The sequence below is a fragment of the Emiliania huxleyi genome, assembly GCF_000372725.1.
Source record: "Emiliania huxleyi CCMP1516 unplaced genomic scaffold EMIHUscaffold_1146, whole genome shotgun sequence".
In the NCBI taxonomy this organism is placed as follows: Eukaryota; Haptophyta; order Isochrysidales; family Noelaerhabdaceae; genus Emiliania; species Emiliania huxleyi.
This window is the reverse complement of record NW_005201516.1, coordinates 8,495-10,637: the sequence shown is the minus strand read 5'-3', so window position 1 is coordinate 10,637 and position 2,143 is coordinate 8,495. Positions and strand designations below refer to the sequence as shown.

General features: G+C 67.5%; 1 protein-coding gene across 1 annotated transcript; it reads right to left on the bottom strand.

The window, feature by feature from the left end:
• Positions 1-48: 48 nt before the first annotated feature.
• On the bottom strand, positions 49-1,787 carry EMIHUDRAFT_122153 (hypothetical protein; the record flags this gene model as incomplete). Its single annotated transcript, XM_005791219.1, has 2 exons — positions 49-450; positions 669-1,787. Coding segments are annotated over 2 exons (1,521 nt in total), but the record flags the coding sequence as incomplete, so codon positions are not given.
• Positions 1,788-2,143: the final 356 nt, after the last annotated feature.

The following is a 2,143-nucleotide window of genomic DNA, read 5'->3' as shown; positions in this document are numbered from 1 at the left end:
CGCGATGCCCGAGTCGATTGCGCCGCCATAGGGCTCGTGGTAGAGCACCCGTCTCTGGTCGACGAAGAAGAGGAGCTGGTGCCAGTGCCCGCCAAACTCGCTGCCGTCGGTAAAGCGCTGCATGACCAGCTTGCGCTCCGTCGGTGCCTCGCCCGCGAACAGCTTCGCCACCCACCCGGTGGGGGCTCCCGATTTGAAGCGGTTGAAGAGCGATCCGGCGCGAATCGTCATCCCCGAGATCGGCGCCCTCGCCTGCACGTCCTGGCTGTCGGCCCACGGTGAGAGGTCCTGCATGTTATGCACAATGATGTCGTTCAAGTGCTCGTCGTACCTGTCCGTCGGCACGGGGCAGCTCGAGCGACGCTGGGTCGCCCGGCCGTAGAGCGTCGGCTCTAGCTCTGTCCACGAGATGCCGAGCCCAGCTTCTGAGGAGACGGTAGACGAACCGGCCTGGGCGGAGCCAGCAGCACCGCTAGAGGCCGCATCCGTGGTGGAGCTAGAGGCCGCGGCGGAGGAAGTGGCGGCGGCGGAGCTGGCAGAGCTGGTGGCGGCCGCGCGGTTGAGAGTGGCGGCGGAGGCGGAGGTGCCAGTAGCGGTGGCGGAGGAGGGAGGGTCTGCGCGTGCCCGAAGGCGACGAAGTAGGTCACGCGCGAGAAGGTGAACTCCACCTCTTGCATGCGCTGCACCCGGTGGACGGCCCGGTCGATGAGGGAGCACGTGCCCGCGCTCGGCAGCCGCACGCGTGCGATATCGTCGTCCGAGATGTCGAACAGGAGCGTGGCGCCATCCCGAGCGAGCGACGCAGCGCCGCGCATCGAGATTGAGCGCTCCGTCCCGCTTTTGTGGCGGTACAAGTACACGGCCTTGCGCAGGGCGGCCGAGTAACGATTACCCGTCATGTTTTGACGCAGCGCGTACTCGATGCGATTGCGTGGCCGGCCGCGCTGCGGCCGGCGCGCCTCCGCTGCCCGCACCTCCGCCGCGCGCTGCCACAGGCCGAGGAGCGAGTCGGCCTCTGTCGGCTCCACCTTGCCGAGCACGCCGGGCAGGTGGAGCGAGAAGAGCTTCACGTCGTCGATCGCCTGCAGGGCGGCCCGCTGCAACAGCGGAGTGTTGAGCGACGCCTGCAAGACGTCGAGGCTGTAGAGGCCCGGGAGCGTCGGCACGTCGCTGGGCTCGTACACCAGCAGCAGCTGCGAGCGAAACGCTACGCCGAGGGAGCGGCCGGAGCGGCCCTGTACCTCTGGCCGCATGACGAATTCGCACATCATCAACTGAATGAATGCACCCCAGCCAAAGTGTCGCAGCGGGTTCGAGAGCTTCAGCGCCAGTTCTCGAACGAGCCTCGTCGTTGCCGCCGCGTGCAGCCGCTGCCGCCGCCGCTCCTCCTCGCGCAGCCCTACGACTTGCAAGTCGAGCCGGGCTTGGGCACGCAGCTCGCGAGGCGTCGGCACGCCTGATGTTTGCGTCCCGGTTGTCGCTGTAATCGCTTCGCGAGCGGCGGCACGGTGGCCAACCTCCTCCAGCTCGAGGCGTCCGATGTCTGCCACCAGCGTGAGCACGCTTGCTTGCTGCTGCTGCTGCTGCTGCGCAGGCTCCGCTGGAGCACTGCTCAGAGAGGGAGGTTCCTCGTCAACCTCCATGCGATCTCCGTTCGAGGCCGCAGCCGACGAGCCGCCGACGAGCCGCTGCGGCGCTGCACGGGAGAGCGATCCTCGGCGTCCGTGCTCTCTCTGGTTGTAGATCCCGTCGCGGCGGCCCTCGTCGCTCGTGCTATGCAGCTCCATGGCCTCGCCGAGGACGTCGCCAACCGTAGCATGCCGCGGTGCTCTCAGGTTCTTTGCGACGCCGACTCTGCGCGAGCCAGCACGGCTTTGCGGCCGCGAGGACGTTGCACTCGGCGAGGGCGCCTGTTGTGACGAGATCGGAAGCGTGAGATAGCGACGACTGCGCAGGCACAGAGTCGCAAACTGGCGGTACCGAGCGGCGATCTGGTCCTGGCCTGGAGCCGGGACGGACTCCTTGGCCGCTTTTGCGACGCTGTCCCAGGCCTGCGCCCGCTCTTTTCGGCATGGCTCGAGCACGAGACAAGTCGGAAAACCGCGACAACTTCGGCGGGCATTCACAGATTTTACCACCTCGA